The 17,327-nt window shown below is 35.7% G+C and overlaps 1 protein-coding gene across 1 annotated transcript in view; it reads right to left on the bottom strand.

Moving 5' to 3' along the window:
- Window positions 1-17,327, bottom strand: part of LOC107588466 (potassium voltage-gated channel subfamily H member 1-like) — a 49,950-nt gene that overhangs the window by 7,308 nt on the left and 25,315 nt on the right. The window contains exons 8-10 of the mRNA XM_016276570.1: window positions 10,679-10,878; window positions 10,116-10,368; window positions 4,328-4,524 (exon numbers count right to left, since the gene is read on the bottom strand). Of these exons, the coding sequence (XP_016132056.1) occupies window positions 4,328-4,524; window positions 10,116-10,368; window positions 10,679-10,878 (650 nt within the window). The remainder of the gene's footprint in view (window positions 1-4,327; window positions 4,525-10,115; window positions 10,369-10,678; window positions 10,879-17,327) is intronic.

Here is a 17,327-nt window from a genome sequence, read left to right as displayed (position 1 = left end):
GTCTGTCTGTCTGTCTGTCTGTGTCTGTCTGTGTCTGTCTGTCTGTCTGTCTGTGTCTGTCTGTCTGTCTGTGTCCGTCTGTCTGTGTCCGTCTGTCTGTCTGTCTTTTTGTCTGTGTCTGTCTGTCTGTCTGTCTGTCTGTCTGTCTGTGTCTGTCTGTCTGTCTGTGTCCGTCTTTTTGTCTGTGTCCGTCTGTCTGTCTGTCTTTTTGTCTGTGTCTGTCTGTCTGTCTGTGTGTCTGTGTCTATCTGACTGTCTGTCTGTCTGTCTGTCTGTTTTTCTGTCTGTCTGTGTCTGTCTGTCTGTGTCTATCTGTCTGTCTGTCTATCTATCTATCTATCTATCTATCTATCTATCTATCTATCTATCTATCTGTCTGTCTGTTTTTCTGTCTGTGTCTGTCTGTCTGTCTGTCTGTTTTTCTGTCTGTGTCTGTCTGTCTGTCTATCTATCTGTCTGTCTTTTTGTCTGTCTGTCTGTCTGCCTGCCGATCCATCCATCCATCCATCCATCCATCTGTCTTTTTGTCTCTGTCTGTCTGTCTGTCTGTATATCTATCTATCTATCTATCTATCTGTCTGTCTGTCTGTTTTTCTGTCTGTCTATCTGTCTGTCTGTTTTTTGTCTGTGTCTGTCTGTCTGTCTTTTTGTCTGTGTCTGTCTGTCTGTTTTTCTGTCTATCTGTCTGTCTGTCTGCCTGCCTGCCGGCCGATCTAGCTAGCTATCTGTCTGTCTGTCAGTCTGTCTGATTTTCTGCCTGTGTCTGTCTGTCTATCTATCTGTCTGTCTTTTTGTCTGTGTCTCGTCTGTCTGTCTGTCTGTGTCTGTCTGTCTGTATCTGTATGTCTGTCTGTCTGTCTGTCTATCTGTCTAAAATCATATTTCTTTAGGACATTCATCACAGAAAGAGAGATGGACAGAGTGAGACTCTGAGGGAGGGACTGAAGGAGGGGATTGATGATGAAGATACGTCTGTATCAGGTTTCTATTTTTTGTTCTTCTAAGGTCAGTTTGACTTTGTGTTCTATTAATTCAGCTCTTGACTCTACATTACCATTTTCTGACCGTTACCAAACTAAACGGCCGGCTGTGATCACAGCTATCTAATCTTTGCGTCTGTCTCTCTCTTCATCCTGCACTCACACAGACAGCACAGCCACGCTTAAGATTTGAGTATTAGTTCAATAAGCTGGATCTGATTAGGCTGTACCTGGATAATACAGCCAGATACACCGAGCCGCTTATGCCACAATCTCACCTGAACGAATAAGGCCATTACTCTGATGATAGCCATGCAATCACTGAAACACACACACACACAGCACACACGCCATGATTGCTTCAGCCCTCAAACCATTTCACATGCTGATACAAGACTTTAGATTTCATAAATCACACCTATAACGTCAGACTAGACCAAAGAGAGCAACCATTCATTCTTTATTCTTTTATGCTATTGGCTCACCTCTGATTTATCATCTGATCAATAAAATCCCATCAGTTTAATTCAGGAATGACCTTGAGCAAACCTCAAAAATAAGACCAGCAAATATGATTGACCAGTATATGAATAGATTTTATATGTATAGGTTTTGGAATATCAGTTGGAAAAAATAATTAGAATTAGAATGATTATTGAAACTTTATAGTTATAGTAATCATCCCGGTTGTGAAGAGGCCTTTACAGACAACCAGCTAGATAGATCATATTCTATTCTATTCTATATCGAATTTCCACTCACTTTATTGATTTATGTGTCCAAACATTTACTGTAACATATGCAATCTTACAAACGAAACCAAGATGTTTTGCCACTATTATGAAGCTTTAATATATATATATTTTTTTTCTTCTTTTTTTTCTTTTTTTTTAATTGTTAGTGATTTAAAGTGTTTTTTTATTTTATTGTTTTTAAATACTATTTAGGATTAATTTATTTTTAATTTAATCTTTAATTTATTTTTTATTTAACTTTTCACTTTTAATTGAAATGTATTTGTAAATATTCAGTTAATTTTTTTAATGTAATATTTGTATCTATATAGTTTGTTTTTAATCTAATATTTTATTATATAAATATATATATTTTTTTTTAATTTTTGTATTTATTTTTTTTTATATATATATTATTTTGTTTTAGTTAACCATAATAACCATGCCGAAAAGTAAGTCATACAGGAGGTTGACCTATTTATTTATTTAAATTTATTTTGGGAGAACTATCCCTTTAAATGTAACACATTTAAAGAGATGAACAGGAAAGCACAGTAAGAACAGCAGTGCATTCAGTATTCAGAAGTGTTCACTGTTCCTACAGCTGCCACATGAGTAATGGATTGCTATAGCGATTGTGTCTGCAAGAGGGTATAGATCTTCCAGCTCAGTTGGCTTCATAATCACGTCACTGTAAAAAGTGCTTACACAGAGAAACGAGATGTGAATTTAAACGAGGCTTCAGCCCCACCTCCACACGGATGCAGTGTAGCTGACAAACTCTGAGACAAAAGCAGATGAAACTGAACAGTGTTCACCCACACCAGCTATAACATTAATGAAAAGCTGTCAAAATCGTTCTCAGAAGAGCAGCAGTAAATGAAGAACTCCTCAACAGCAAACATTTGACAGCCAAGGGGAAAACATAATAACAAAACCGATTAAACATCACAAAGCTGCAAGAATCTGATCATTCAAATGCATTAAAATGAGGTTAGATCATTTTTACAGTTTAGTCTGACTATACCATATAGTCCTTTACGGAAAATTACCGCCTTTTATGAAAACGCATTTCAACACTTTAAATAGCTGTTTCCAAAATGTAATTGTGCAATTTGAGGAAGAACAAACTTTCTTTGACTGTTCAAAAAAGGATGTTCCATATAGCATGAATGAATACTACATCCAACATGTTGCCTTTGACATGTGACCTGCGGTGTCATTTCCTTAAAGGTCATGATTGACATAACAGATTTTACCAATATTATGGTCAACCTAGGCTCATTGGAAATATGTGCTTGTGGCAAAATTTCTGCATTACCGATATAACATACCTTATGGCATGTATCGCGGCAGTTTCAAAGTGAAATGTCTAGTGAGTGGTGCTAAAATGCGCATTTAATATGTGCGTTTTTATTATGTCGCTTCAAGTCCAAGGAGTGTCGCTAAATGTTTAATGCTCACTGTAAAAAATGACCGTGAATTTAATGGTAAAAGATTGTAAAAATGCTACAGTAAAAACCTGTTAAATGGTTAACGGTAAATTCCCCTACTATATAGGGTGAAAAACTGAATTGGAAATTACATGTATTGGACATACATTTTACGGTAGTATACTGTTTTTGGAAGTGAAAAATACCGTATAATTTACAGTGAATAACTGTAATTGACGTTCCCAGAATTCCCTGCGTTACATTTCATATTTGATGTTTTTTCGTTGAAATAACTATGTTTCTTCTCAGTTTTTTTCTTATCAGTTTTGTATATTAGGGTTGTGTGTTACACCTAATGTTGTTAAATGAATGTTTATTGCATTATTTCAGTTTCATGTGTGTTACCATGATGGTGTTTAGTGTTTGTGTGAATGACATTGTGCACCTTCTATATAAGATATTATTTAAAAGCTGCTTGTGATGGGCTTTGGTTCATCATGTGACTTTCTCATCACCACCTGCATTTGGTGGTTATCTGCGTATTACAAGGCTTTGGTTCATCATGTGACTTTCTCATCACCACCTGCATTTGATGGTTTTCTGCGTTTTACCTAGGTACAAAACAGATTTCCGTACTTAAATAGGTTGGTATTACATCAGTTAATGAAATTACAGTATTTAACTGTAAATTTAAGTTAAAACCTAAAACGTTGCTATTGTATTTTTTACGGTAAAATTCCGGCAACAACAGCTGCCGTTTTTTTACTGTAAATTTTACAGAATATTTTTTACAGTGTGCTCTATAATGCTGGAAAATGCTGGCAAGATCATATAAAACCACATTCAACTGATGCAACCATGCTGTTATTACTTCCTTATATGCAGGTTTGAGCTGTTGAGTTGCCTGTGTGAACAATACATACATTATGGTGCATTTACTAGAAAAGTCAATCTGGCAATTTGCATCAATCAAAATAATTAGCAAGTTTCATGTGTGAAAGCAGCTAGTGACTCCAGTGACTGGAGTGTAATAGAGTACCATGGTCTCAAGATATAGAGGTATATTAATAATCTTGACATCCAAAATGTGCAGAACTGGGGTTGGGAAACATGAGATTATTTGTCAAACTCATTTGTAACTTTAGGGTTTAAGCTATTTTTAAAGTTTCTAGGTACCCACCCTTTTCCTCAGGTTGTAGGTGAGCACCAGGTTTCGTGAGAAGTGTCCGGCGAAGGCTGTGTAGAACTCCAGAACCTTCTGTAAGGCGTCCCGTTTGATGATGTGAAGATCGCAGTAGGTCAGCGCACGGACGTTTGCACAAGCCTGAGCTAAATTGACCTCTTTCCAGAACACATCCCCGAACACATCCCCCTTTCCTGAGAGAGAAAAGTGAGAGGGGGACATTCTGTTAGGCTTTCTAATACCTTCAGGGAAATGTAGGTGCGAATTTTCATGGATCACAGGGAGCTCAATATGCACTCCAGAATGAAACTGCTCGGGTTGAGAATGTCATTTCAGGGGAACATTAAATAAGTTCATGCATGTAAATTAGACTGAAGCCTACTGTGATGTGACCCAGAGAGAGCAAAAGTTTAACACTGACACAAATAGCTTTGACATTGTGTAACATGGTAAAAGTGCGTGAGACATGCAACGGTTTCAAGTTGGTCGCACAAATTTGCAGTTTTGACAAACAGAAAGCTACTTGGTTTGAAAGGAACTTCTTTGGGATCTGTACCTCATACATCATTAACTACTGACAATAGACTGCACCTTTTTAGACAGAGACATTTCACAGAAATGACGCTAATGTAACACCGTAACTACAACATTGTATCACATACACTCTTAAAAATAAAAGTGCTTCACGATGCCACAGAAGAACCTTTTTTGTCTAAATGGTTCCATAAAGAATCTTTAACATCTGAAGAACCTTTCTGTTTCACAAAAGGTTCTTTGAGGCGAAAGAAGGTTCTTCAGATTATAAAAAGGTAAGAAAGAGATGGTTCTTTAAAGAACCTTTGACTGAATGGTTCTTCTATGGCATCGCTGTGAAGAAACTTTTAAGCACCTTTATTTTTAAGAGTGTATAGATTAGACCAACAATGAAATTCTGTCATCATTTACTCAGTCTCATGTCATTCCAAAGCCGTATACTTTTTTGCTTTTTTCTTTCTGAGAAGTCATTTGAGTCTTAATGTTTTTTTGTCCATACTGTGGAAGTCAGTGGGCTCCAATGTTATTTGGTTCCCAATGTTCTCCTTCAAAATATATTCTCATGTGTTTTGCTGAAGAAAGACATGAAAAAACATTTTGGATCAATATCAGGTTGGGCAAATGATGACAGAATTTTCATTTTTGGGGGGTGAACGGTCCCTTTCACAATGAACCAGTCAGCTGTGAGCTTTATGCTACACTTCAGCAATGGTAAAATTAGTGAATTTCATTGCTTAGGCTATTTTAAACAGAAATACATGGGTATAAAAAATTGTATGTGATATTTTAAAGATAGTAAAGCTTATGCACAATGTAACGCTGCATATACTGTACATGTAGTTAGAAAGAAGATAATTGAAACAAAAAGAGTTGGCCATGCACAAGAAAAATCCCAAACCGACAGATTCATTGATTATAATGAATGAAATGTGGTTTTGTTATGTTGCATTGTTCATGTAGAACATTTCCACCCATTCAACTCTGTCAAATGGTCTGTATGATGACATGCAATAAATTATTGACACATATTAATGAACACACATATCAAGGGTTTTTATCTGCTTTAGTATCTAATTACAAAGATGTCACGCATCTATATGACTACTGGGATGGTGTGGTGAATCACAAAGCGGTTAAGTGTGCTGAGCCAATTTTGCTGAAATGTACAACAAACATGATGTGTATATTTGTTGCTCAAATGTCATTACAATATACAAAGATGACTTTTTGACAAGGCTTCAGCTGTGCTTGCGTACAAAATTCACATTCCTTCATTCGTTTAAAGAACAATTCACACTCGGCTTCACGCTAGAGCAGATCTCCTCCACCCTGCTCTGTTTCTAACCCTGCCATGACAGATTTACTCCTCCAGTAAAATGACACACTCTGCAAGAGACCTACAGCCCCACACGCGCTGCACTGCAAATATTTATCTCAGCATAATACCTGACCTCCACTGGACAGCAGATCTGTTTCTGCCGTGTCTGTCGAGAGGGCAAACCCTGAGAGGTTCTCATGGAACTAGAAGCTTATTAGCGGCATTTGGAAAGGCATTATTACTGTTTCTCATGCTTAATCATCATGTTTTTTTAATAATCTTAACACTGAACTGACACCTCTTGCCTTACCCAGGTCAGTTTGCCTGACCCAGAGGAATGTGAGCTTATAAAACAGTGATAACTTAGTACTTCTCAGCTAAATCCATGGTAGCACTTTATTTTACAGTCCGGTTACACATGTGCATACTGTGTTCTTATTATAGTAATTCAATATAGGTAAACAAGAATTGGCACACTGCTGCTCCAAAAAATCTATTTATTAAAATAAACAGGTTTTCGTCAAACCTAAGGGTCAAAACGTTGTGTTTATTTTAATAAAATGATTTTTGGGAAAAGCAGTGGCAGTGTGCCAATTCTTGTTTACTCATAGTGAAGTGCTTCATTTGATCGAGCACCTGCCTGTATGTACACAGTATACATATATATATATAATATGCACATATACAGAAATTTAAGGCAGATGCTCGATTACAGACTCTATATATATATTGCCTGTATGTACACAGTATACATATATATATATAATATGCACATATACAGAAATTTAAGGCAGATGCTCGATTACAGACTCTATATATATATATATATATATACACACAGTATATATATATATATATATATATATATTATAGACAATATATTTTTTCACTCTTATTATAGTAATTGCAATAACTGGATAAAAGCATGTACTGTAGTTACCTTATATTACTATAGCTTCGTCCCAAATGACGCATTATACACTATGCACTCATACACTATGTACTTATGCACTATGTACTCAACCATGTATCGTATGAATTATATAAGGTTATTTTGTCATTCATAATCGGAGTTTGATAGCCCCTCCCCCTTCACTACGTAATTAAAGCTGCGACAGTTGAGTGCATGAAGTGTAAAACATTCCACACTTCATTTTTTCGGTTATTTAAGTGCATCATCTGGGTATTTAAAGTGCACTTTTTCATTTTGGAATTTTCAGTGTGAACACACTACTCGCACTATTTATACTACCAAATGTCATAGAATAGTGCATAAGTACGCAATTTGGGACGGACCTTATTACTTTCTTAGTACACTGTAAGTATACATATTGTACACATATTGTAAAATAAAGTGCACCCAAATCCATATTGTATTTGACCAATAACTTATTATAAATAAGTGAATTTCAACGTTTTTGGATGTAATTACCATGTAAATACCGTGTTATTACATTTACCTCTATTAATTCAATACTTATTTTTCAAATCGCTATTCTTTTACAAATTTAAACTCTTTGGCCATATTGGGCTGTAGTTCATTTGTTATGTCAGTTACATCTTTTGTCTGTTTATAATGTCCTTGCGCATGGATATTCATGTGAAGTCCTAAATATGTTTGATGTGTATTTTGATACACATAGTTTCATCACTGTACTAAACCTATGGATTTTTTTAATTTTTCCTGTATCACTACTGGGACAAAACTGACCAGATTGCAATAGGAGGGTTAAACATGCTCCTAACCCTAAGTATTAGGCTTTCTGTATTGAAGTATCGAATGCTTCGTCAAATCGTGTCTTGTTGAGCGGAGGCTATTCTATTACATAACACACTGGCAAAAAAGGGACTCATAGCCAGATGTAGGAGCTAGTATTATTACTTCTGCTAGTAAAAGAAACCTATACCAGTCATCCAAAATGGTCTGTTAACTGTGGAGTAACATGCTAAAAACTATTCACACCACCTTTGCAACGGCATAGTAATAAAAACTACTCTAGCAACCATATAACAGAGCAACCACTAAAACACTTTAGCAGTTGCGTTTGCACTAAAAACCACACAGCAGCAAGTGTAAATGGTCTGTAATGGCAGCGATGGTAATTCCAAGTAAGACAAGCTCATTACTGATTCCAGCAATCCTTTCAGGCTAAACTAACCATAGGCACAATCAGACTAGACATGAGCTAAATTGAAACTCATGAAGCACAGAGACACATTCACCTGAAAGCAGTATACTGAGAGATAGTGAGACTAGTTTAGAGAGAGCAGCCCTGACTCAAGAAACGCTGTGAAATAATAGAATAAGCAAAGAAGGATTCATTTCAAAAGATTCATTTTTAAGATTTTATTTAAAAACTTCACATTACATCATAGAATTTGGAATTCCAGAAAAATCACACATTACACTTGTTTCCTTAGAATTGAAAAAGGAAATGTTCATCTCATTTGAAAAGGACTTCACACATATCTAGATTTTGAGATATGATTTTTTTTTTTTCATCCAGGTGAATCTTGGAACTGAATGATTTTCTGAATGACTTTTGATTCCGTAAACGGTTCTTGAACATGTTTGTTCTTCTATCAACATGTGCCAAAATACTCTGACAGCAGAATTATTCACGTATAATGTCATAGTCATGTGTTCTATTATCAGGATTTCATCTGAATCTGTTTAAGCAGAACCCATCACACCTAGTTTTTGCCCATTACCCTGATTTTGTTCTGCATGTTCACACCTTTACAGCAATCTGACAGCTTATTCGGTGCGTGAACGTCTTGTTAACATGCAATGAGAGAAAAAAAAAAGTAATTTAAAATCTAATGAAAAACACTGTTTTCTTACATTGTTTAGTTTTTAGAATGAGCTTGTTGATAGCTTTCACAGTATCGTATCGTATCGTATCGTTGTGCAAGACTGAACTGACTGAATCAGCTGGACCAGTTCTCGATTTACTCAGTGAACACAAGTCAATACTTTCATCATGCATGACTCAAAACAAACAGAAATGCAATTGTGTTATGTTGTATAATTGCTCATGATGCTTCTTTGTTTTTTTTTTTTGTTTGGTTGTTGTTGTTTTATTGTTGTTTTGTTGTAATTATTATTTTTTTTGGTTGTTCTTATGAACATGTTTGTTCTTCTATCAACATGTGCCAAAATACTCTGACAGCAGAATTATTCACGTATAATGTCATAGTCATGTGTTCTATTATCAGGATTTCATCTGAATCTGTTTAAGCAGAACCCATCACACCTAGTTTTTGCCCATTACCCTGATTTTGTTCTGCATGTTCACACCTTTACAGCAATCTGACAGCTTATTCGGTGCGTGAACGTCTTGTTAACATGCAATGAGAGAAAAAAAAAAGTAATTTAAAATCTAATGAAAAACACTGTTTTCTTACATTGTCTAGTTTTTAGAATGAGCTTGTTGATAGCTTTCACAGTATCGTATCGTATCGTATCGTTGTGCAAGACTGAACTGACTGAATCAGCTGGACCAGTTCTCGATTTACTCAGTGAACACAAGTCAATACTTTCATCATGCATGACTCAAAACAAACAGAAATGCAATTGTGTTTCTCAATATTTTGATTTTTTTGCACCCTCAGATTCCAGATTTTCAAATAGTTGTATCACAGCCAAATATTGTCCTATCCTAACAAACCATACATCAATGGAAATATTATTTATTCAGCTTTCAGATGATGTACACATCTCAATTTTAAAAAATTGATTCTTATGACTGGTTTTGTGGTCCAGGGTCACAAATGTTCTGAAGACATTTTTGCACTTTTATTTAAGAGAAAAATGTATGGAAAAAATGACCAGCAGTAACTGATTCTGACTGAATATTTATAATAATTATATTTTCATGACGGGCTCTAGTCAAGTGGTATTCCTCAGAGCACAGGTAGAATTACACTCACCCAAAATAGCAACAACTTCATCGTCCTGGATGACCTCCAAAGACCCCGAAACCACGAAGCAGAGGCTGTCCACGCTTTCGCCCGCGTGGTAGATGAGGTCTCCCGGGGCGCAGTGGATAGTCTGAAACTCCATGGCAAGCGCTCTCAAACAGCCGTCGCTGGCCAGTCGGAAAGCCGGGTGCTCTTTGAACACCTTCCTGTTGAGATGAACGCAGATGTCCGCTCGCATGTCTTTGGGGCAGATTTGCAACACCTGCAGTAGAATTTTAAAAACAGTGAAAACAATCCAATTTTGCTTCACGGCGATCTAAAACTTATTAGCATCAAGTTAAAACTAAAATTGGTGGCTCTCCGAACCTTTCACGAATAATTTATGAGATTTTGAGAAGCTGTTGAAAGCCTTACGTAACACAGTTAGACTGTGATCTTAAACATTAGAGCGTCATTATTCACAAATGCTACGGATGTTATGGCAAAGACCGAACAAATGACATTTGCAATGAATGAAGAAAATAAGCTCCCTGGATAATGTTCTTCAGTCTACGAGACTCTGTGCCAAATACCTTATCTGTGTCGATTCCTCTGGACATGGACCACGTAGAGACGATATAGTCCATGACCCTCTCGCTGAGGCCCTGGGGAACCTGGTAGAGCTTCAGGAAGTCTCTCACGCTGTTTAACATCTCGTGGTAGCGGTTGGTGTTGGCGTACATTTGCTGGAAGATGGTGGTTACGTTACCAAAGATGGTGGCATAAAGGAGAGCTAAAAGAACGAAACACACTGAGTTTACATCTGTGACTCAAAATGCATTGAGCTGAGGAATTACACTTTTGCATACTTTTAAAAACAGCACTTCTTATGAAAATGTTGCACTTTATAAGAATATACTTAAGTGTAAACTGAATGCAATTTAATTTAATGTAAATTGCACTTACAAGAAAATGTACTATAGATAAATTTCACATTGAATTAACTTTTTGTGTAATTTTATAACTACTCCAGTTATCTTTGAAATATAGTTAGAGTGTACTGATGAATAATGGCAAGCATTAATGGAAAACTAAAGTAAATTTTAATTTCATTTCTGTTAATAGTTATGGGAACCCTTTATTTTAAGGTGTCCTTGTTACACGTTACATGTACTTACTATTATAACAACAATTATAATTACATGCAATAACCCTAAACCAACCCCTAATCCTAACCCCATATAGTAAGTACATGTAGTTAATTAATATTACTCAGTTCTTAAATGTATCATTACACTGTAACAAGGACACCTTAAAATAAAGTGCAACCAAACTTATTAGTGCTGGGCAACGATTAATCACGTTTAATCGCATCCAAAATAAAAATTTTCTTAAATATATACATGCATGTGTGTTATATATTATATAAACATAATAAATATACACAGTACACACACATATATTATTTACACAAAAACTTGTATTTTGGATGCAATTAATTGTAATTAATCGTTGCACTAAATCTTATGTGATGCATTTAGATATAATTGTAGTTGCAGTTTAGTACATTTAAACATCTAGTACATCTAAGTTTAGAACATGTTATTACATTTAATATATAAAAATATATTAATGTTATGTTGTGTAAAACACATTACATGTGCTTCAGTGTGTTGACTAACATACTAAAGCACAAGTAAAATACTTTGTTATAATTTTAACTGTAGAGAGTTCATTTTTATTACATTTACAATAAATATATTTTAAAAGTCCTAAATCACAACTTCATCATTACAAATGTGTGACTACAAATGTATTTATATAGGTGGCATACAAAATTTCAATAGAAATTACAATAAATAAATGTAAACTGTAAAACACACAACCTGTAAAATAATGTATATAATATAAACTATATAAAAAAAATGAATGTACTGTTAATTAATTAGGACAAAAAATAGCAATAGTGCGTTCCCTTGCACTATATACTGGCGTGACATCTGTGAATGTCTTTTAATGGAGAATATTTCAAATCAGCCACTTAGGAGGGTCCATTTAGGTAGTATTGTCTCTGTAGGCAGTAGAGCGATCCTACACGTCCTAGTCAAGGACAGACAGTAGGGTTGTAAAGAAACCGGACACTTGCTTGCTCTGCAACCAGCTAAACCTCTGACCTTAATGATCTCAAAGCTGCTGATGTCTCTTTCAGGTCCATTAGTATGTCATATAGACCACGATATTGATCACAGTCCTGAAGCTGCTCTAAAGTGTTTTTCCAGGTGAAGCAGAAACGCTCAACCTCAGCATGTCAAGCTGCATGTGTCTACAGTTTCTCCAATGGAGCAATGTAGTAGTGCAGCCTTTGATATAAAAGGTTTAAAAAACCAAATTAATTTGAATAGTGTGAATAACGAGTGAATAGCGAATATCGAATAGCGAGTGAATAACCCAGGTATTGTGCCACGATAAATGCAGTTATTCCGTTTATTTACTGCTTAGCCTGCAGCATCTCACAAACAATACAAGCTTAATGGCCATGACATGTCGTTCTTGAAAATCATCACTGCAGCCAAATGCAATTTTTGAGTCCTCTCACCTCGCTTCATCAGCAATACGTCTAAATTACAGCCCTGCTTAATTGGATCAGTTACATTTCAGGCAATTGGCTTTCCAGTCAGCGTTTTTTTTACCAGCCCATCACCCTCTGCCGCCTCCTGAGGCCTCCCTACTCACCAGAGGTGATATTAATCAATCCCAGCTCCGCATGTGCAGAATGTTAAAGATGATACGTGTCTGGTGATGGGAAATATCCCGTGTAAGGCAGTGGATAGCTGATTTGATACTAGTGGTGGGCATCTGTACTGTGCATTTACCCAGAGACATAGGTATTTGATGTTAAGTATTTGCACTAATGTTTTGTACTTTCTTTTGTACACAGACTAGTTGCCATTGAAAACTGAACAAATTGCTGTCATTGGGAAAGACTCCTGTACCTTTACTTATGAGAGTGGCATGGTGGAACATAAAGTAATGTAAAAATACAAATTTGAAATGAGGATGTCATTATTGAGGGGTTTTGCAAAGAAATTTCACAACTTGCCACTATAACCTTGCATGTCACTTGGATTCCTATCCTATTAGAATAACAAAAGAATACTGTAATTGTATAAAATAAACGCTCCCAAAAACAATCCTCTGGATCCACAAATGTTTCGTAAACTTCAGATTAATAGTAGTATCGTGTACATTAAATACTTCCAATCATTCACAATGTGCTTAAAGGGTCTTTTCGGCAGATACCAGCGGGCCACCGGAATCGCTTTAACTTACTCCTCCAGAATGGCAGTGATTTTGTTACCAGTTTTGGGGATAACGCATTACAAGTAACGCGAGTTACGTAATCAGATTACTTTTTTTAAGCAACTAGTAAAGTAACGCATTACTTTTTAATTTAGAAGGAAATATCTGAGTTACTTTTTCAAATTAGTAACTCCAATTACTTTGTTTCCCATTTATTGAATGACATCTCTCGTGTTGCCATGTTGAGAGAAATCAGGAGTAAATGCAGAGGTGTTGTGTGTGCTGTGCAGTGTTGGGCAAGTTACTCTGAAAATGTAATTAAATTATTGATTACTGATTACTCCATTTAAAAGTAATCACGTTACTGTTCTGATTACTTTATTTCAAAAGTAATTAGTAATTAGTTACATTACTAGTTACGTTACTTTTTTCTCCATGAAATTCATGAAATCCCTAGCATACATGCTCCCGATAAGTATTTGTGAAATCATAAAAACAGTACAGATGTTCTATACCGGTGCGCAAAATGTTTTTAAAGCTCTTCATGTTTCTTTAAAATGCAGTTGTGATCAATAACAAATCTTATCACGCATCACCACTGATGACAGGCGTCAATCAGGCTATGCACGACAACTACAACAGTATCAAAAATAAAGCCAATGTTACTTTATCACATTTTCTCTTGGTTTTTCTTACCATAATTAATCTGTTTCACAAACACCGTTATAACAACCAGAAATCTTATATCATAGAACTGCAATAATACAGAAATCATAAAAACAGTACAGATGTTCTATACCGGTGCGCAAAATGTTTTTAAAGCTCTTCATGTTTCTTTAAAATGCAGTTGTAATTAATAACAAATCGTATCACGCATCACCACTGATGACAGGCGTCAATCAGGCTATGCACGACAACTACAACAGTATCAAAAATAAAGCCAATGTTACTTTATCACATTTTCTCTTGGTTTTTCTTACCATAATTAATCTGTTTCACAAACACCGTTATAACAACCAGAAAAAAACTAATGTTAGAAAGTCAAGGGTCAAGAGCCCAACTAAAGCAAATGCTTATCTCCACAATTTTTGGTGACGCAATATATCGCCCATTATATTTACTTACAATATTAATGTCACCATGTTTTGTACATTTTGTACATTGAACAGGGATTGGGTGTTCTGCAAAGAGAGTTGGAGGTAAATAATTTAGCAGTAACTGTTATGCTGATGTTGTGGCTGGTCAAGCAAATGTTTGTGCTTGTTTCTGTATGATATAATTGTTCACATATCTATTAAAATACTGATATTCTGGTCTATAACTCCTCCCCGAACTTCCCGCTGCCCTGTATCTTGGTCTCTCATTGGCTGCAGGTCATCGCTGATGTGTTTTTCTGTCAGAACTCATTTCACACAGTGTGATTGTGAATCGGCAACAGCTCCAGATATTTAGCATGCCAAATATTTCGCGGGCGTCGGCGACGCATTGGTGATTCCCTCAGATCGTGTCTTTGATAATTCACACTGAGTGATTGTCACTCGCGTGAGAGCACCGATTTGCCTCCGATGTCGGGCATTTGTCGGCAATTTCTCAAAACCTGTCGGCGAGTGAAAAATCGGGCTAAAATCGTGCAGTGTGAACTCGGCATAAGGCTGTTGCTGAAGTCAGTTTTAGTTCTTGTGTTTCTCTTTTCTTCAGTGATTCTGCTTGTTAACAGCAGCTGTTCATCACTAATGATCAATCAGCACTTCATTAATCACATAATTATCTAATTAATGTTAACACCGCTTCAGTGTTACTTTAACACTCTTTTAGAGTGGGACCATATATGCTCCGAGCAGTGTTAATTTAACACTCGGGAATTTACTGTGTGCTCCCTGCCCCCTTTTCCAGAATAGGACCTGCTAAAAACATCTGTTTTGGTTCTGATTATCATGTTTATCGCGCTGAAATCTTGCTTTTTAAACCATATGAGTTTAAACTTCTGATACACGGTTTTCTGAGCGCACACATCCGAAGCACACGCACAGAAAGCAGCTGTCACAGCATGTGAGTACTAAACTAAGCTCTCATTCACACACAAGTTTACCTTAAAAACACACACAAGTTACAAAAAACAGTCGGTTATGTCTGTGAAGGTAAACAACTGGGAAATAAATCGCATGTTTATTTCATCCTATCGCCTATCAAGTCTTGTCCCGCGCCGCACTCTGGTGCATCGAATCTCACAGGAGCAGGTCTAATCCACTGGCACTTGACTCGACAGTGCGTGTGCTACATCCTTTTTACAATCTAGATTAGATAACACTGCATTCTGTCAGCAATGTAACGCAGCAGTAACGTATAGAGACCTCGGCTTATAACTATATTCTAATTACTATTTTGATAATTACTCCGTTACTAAAAAAGTAATCAAACTACAGTAACGCGTTACTAAGTAATGCGTTACTACCCGACACTGGTGCTGTGTGAACATGATCTTACTGCAGTTCTAGACTAAATGTCAACATGCATTTACTCATCTCACCTCGACATCAACAGATTCAGTATTCCTCAAAATGAATAAAAAGTCAAATGCAAACTCAGAATATTATACAAACCTGCAATAATTAAATATGTTAAATAAGACAAACATAATTTATGTATTTAATCCCGTTTTATTAACTCATGTCTTTGCTACTGAACTCCGATGATCAAATTCAACCATACTAAGCAAAAAATGACACATTTGTGTTGAACTTTCTTCTCCTGCATCACATTCTACATGCAATTTGTTTGAGCTGCGCCCTCTACTGTACAGACATGAATTTACATTTCCTTCAGCCTGAGGCATATTCATTTCAATTTTGGTGTGAAAGGGCTTTTACATTTGTAAAAGAAGGACTTTTTATATTAAAAACAAACAAGCAAGCCCTGCCCAGATTTGAAAAGTAACGCAAAAGTAACGTAACACATTACTTTCCATAAAAAGTAACTAAGTAATGTAATTAGTTACTTTTTCAGGGAGTAACGCAATATTGTAATGCATTAGCTTACTTTTAAATTTAATTTTCCCCAACACTGGTTGTTACTATATATTATTAAAGTAAATAATGTTAAAATAATGTTTTTTTAATTAATACATTTTAAATTGTTTAAAACCTGAAAGCTGAATAAATAAGCTTTCCATTGATGTATGGTTTGCTAGGATAGGACAATATTTGGCCGAGATACAACTATTTGAATATCTGGAATCTGAGGGTGCAAACAAATCTAAATATTGAGAAAATCATCTTTAAAGTTGTCCAAATGAAGTTCTTAGCAATGCATATTACTAATCAAAAATGAAGTTTTGATATATTTATGGTAGGAAATTTACAAAATATCTTCATGGAACATGATCTACAGTATACTTAATATCCTAATGATTTTTGGCATAAAAGAAAAATCAATAATTTTGACCCATTTAATGTTGGCTATTGCTACTAATATACCCCAGCGCCTTAAGACTGGTTTTGTGGTCAAGGGTCACATATAAAAACACAATATGCTTAAATGTTTTACTTGAACAATTTACGCATGGCTTATCTGTATTTATATTTATTTGTATTAACATTTTGAAAATATGATTGTTTTCATGAATCCCAAAATTTGTCAGAATCTGTCTGTGCTGATAGCACAGTGAGCAAGTGTGCTGACATATAACACCCTTGTGTTACGGGGGTCACGAGTTTGAATCCCAGGTCGAGGACCTTTCTTGAATCCTGATCCCTCACACTTTGCTTCCCGTCTGCTCTCCACTGTCGTATCATAATAAAAGGCAAAACACCAAAAATAAATCTTACAAAAGAAAAAAAAATCATAACTGATTTAAAAATATTTTGTGTATAATTTCTGTAAAACTGTACTAGCTGGGTGTGTTGTAACAAATTTACTGTGAAAAGTAAACTGTTTGTCCACACT

Source organism: Sinocyclocheilus grahami, unplaced genomic scaffold, assembly GCF_001515645.1.
Source record: "Sinocyclocheilus grahami isolate Dianchi unplaced genomic scaffold, SAMN03320097.WGS_v1.1 scaffold103.1, whole genome shotgun sequence".
Lineage (NCBI taxonomy): Eukaryota > Metazoa > Chordata > Actinopteri > Cypriniformes > Cyprinidae > Sinocyclocheilus > Sinocyclocheilus grahami.
Note: the sequence above shows the minus strand (reverse complement) of the source record. Positions and strands in the feature narration are given on the sequence as shown.